Source organism: Otolemur garnettii, unplaced genomic scaffold, assembly GCF_000181295.1.
Source record: "Otolemur garnettii isolate 467f Iridium unplaced genomic scaffold, OtoGar3 scaffold00038, whole genome shotgun sequence".
Taxonomy (NCBI): Eukaryota; Metazoa; Chordata; class Mammalia; order Primates; family Galagidae; genus Otolemur; species Otolemur garnettii.
Window position 1 is genome coordinate 3,716,242 of NW_003852433.1, and position 1,882 is coordinate 3,718,123.

At 54.0% G+C, this 1,882-nt stretch overlaps 1 protein-coding gene across 1 annotated transcript in view; it reads right to left on the reverse strand.

The window, feature by feature from the left end:
- The window catches only part of XBP1 (X-box binding protein 1), a 6,581-nt gene extending 5,853 nt beyond the window's left edge, over positions 1-728 (reverse strand). Inside the window, 1 exon segment of the mRNA XM_012805193.2 lies at positions 433-728. Within this exon segment, the coding sequence (XP_012660647.1) occupies positions 433-663 (231 nt within the window). The 5' untranslated portion in view covers positions 664-728.
- Between the last annotated feature and the right edge of the window lie 1,154 nt (positions 729-1,882).

Sequence of the window (1,882 nt, forward strand, 5' to 3'; positions counted from 1 at the left end):
AAAAAAAAAAACCTGCAGAGACTGAGCCTGACCAGTGAATCTTACAGAGCCCCCAGCCTCAGCTTCACATCCCAAACCCTCAAAAAAAACAAAAAAAAAGTAAATCAAGAAGAGGCTAATCTTACAGTCCGAGCCCGAGATCAGAGAGGATTAGCCACTGGTCTGTGGTCACATAGCAAGAGGGCCTGGAGCCCAGCTGCCCGCCTCCCCAGCTCTAGTCGCTTCTAATGAGGCCGGAGGAAAGCAAAAGGAAAAGGCCTGGGAGGCCCTGGATTCCACGCAGCAGGGCAGATCCGGTCAGCGAGGCTTCCTGACCCCGCCCCACGCCACGCTGGCACGGCACTGGCCAGGCCAAAAGCGTTTTCAGGGCCCGACCCCCGCTTCCAACCCCAGCCCAGGCTTTAGATACGGCCCCCGACTCTAGCCCCTTGCCCACCTCCTCAGCGCCTTCTCTTCGGGGCTCAAATGCGTGAGGCGCTGTCTCTTGCGCGCCTGGGGCGGCCCTCCGCTCACAGCCTCCGGGCTGGCCCCTCTCTGGGCCGGCACCATGAGCGGCAGGGCCCGGCCGACCGGGGCTCCGGCGGCGGCGGCGGGCTGACTGGACAGAAGTAGGACTTTGGGGGCCCCGTCGGCCGGGCCCGGCGCGGCTGCCACCACCACCATGGCCCGAGACTGTCTACGCCACTGCCAGCCGCCGCTGTCCAGCGGCCAGCCGCGCCGCGCCCAGCCTTTCTACGGACGTGGCCCTCCGCGGTTGGCCAGCGCCTTGTGACGCACGGCTGAGCTCGGCGCCCATTGGTCCGACCGTCACGACGGGGGTGTGGCTAGGGCGCCCGCGTGGAGGCCGCCTTCCTGGACAGGGAGGCCCAGGAGCCTAGCGCTGGGGAATCTGGAGGAGCCCGGACCGAAGCGGAGAGTTTCCTCAACTAACGGATTTTCCCTCCTTAGGCTGACTCTTTTTCACCCGGAGTGACAGAATTTAATTCCAAACAGATTTCCAGACTGACGAGTTTTTGTGAGAACTAACAGATTATTACCTCAGCCTGGCAACATTTTCTCTCGGCCGTCACTTCGGGGCCCCAAGTGGAGCGGAAAGCCAAGATAGAAGGCAAATCCGTCCTTGGGATAGAAAAAAGCCTGGAAAGCAATTCTGCGAAATACTAGTCTTGAGGATAGGAGATCTCGTTTTGAAACTACGTGTAGCAATAGTGAAAGCACAAGAGGTGTTATGACCCGGTGATGGGAATACATGTTTAATTTTTTTATTTATACACTTTGTTCTGTGTGTACATATTATCATTATTGTTATTTTAATGGAAAGTGTCGCGTGTACAAACGTAGACCAAGAGATTTTACAGCTTGGCCTTTGTGGTGCAAGGAGGACTAGGCTCTCCTCAGCTCCTCGCTCCCTGCAAGAAGAGGCCTCCAGACATCCACAGGGAGCAGTTTGGAGACATGCATAACCATATGGAGACCTGGGGAAACGCTTTTTTTCTTTCCTGTTTTCTTAAATTTTTGGTCCCATGTGAAATTGAAAAAAAATGTCCACTTTTTTGAGGCAGAGAACAAAATGTTAAATTCCCTAGAATTACAAAACAGTACTTTCTTTAACAAATGGTGCTTTCTTATCTGGGCTCAGCACTATTCCAGATTCTAGGGATGCAAAGATTAGTTAGATTGAAGATAGCAGATTCCTAAATACTTTTTTTTTTTTTGGTAGAGATAGAGTCTCACTTTATGGCCTTCGGTAGAGTACTGTGGCGTCCCAGCTCTCAGCAACCTCCAACTCCTGGGCTTAAGCGATTCTGTTGCCTCAGCCTCTCTAGTAGCTGGGACTACGGGCACCCACCATAACGCCCGGCTATCTTTGTTGCAGTTTTGC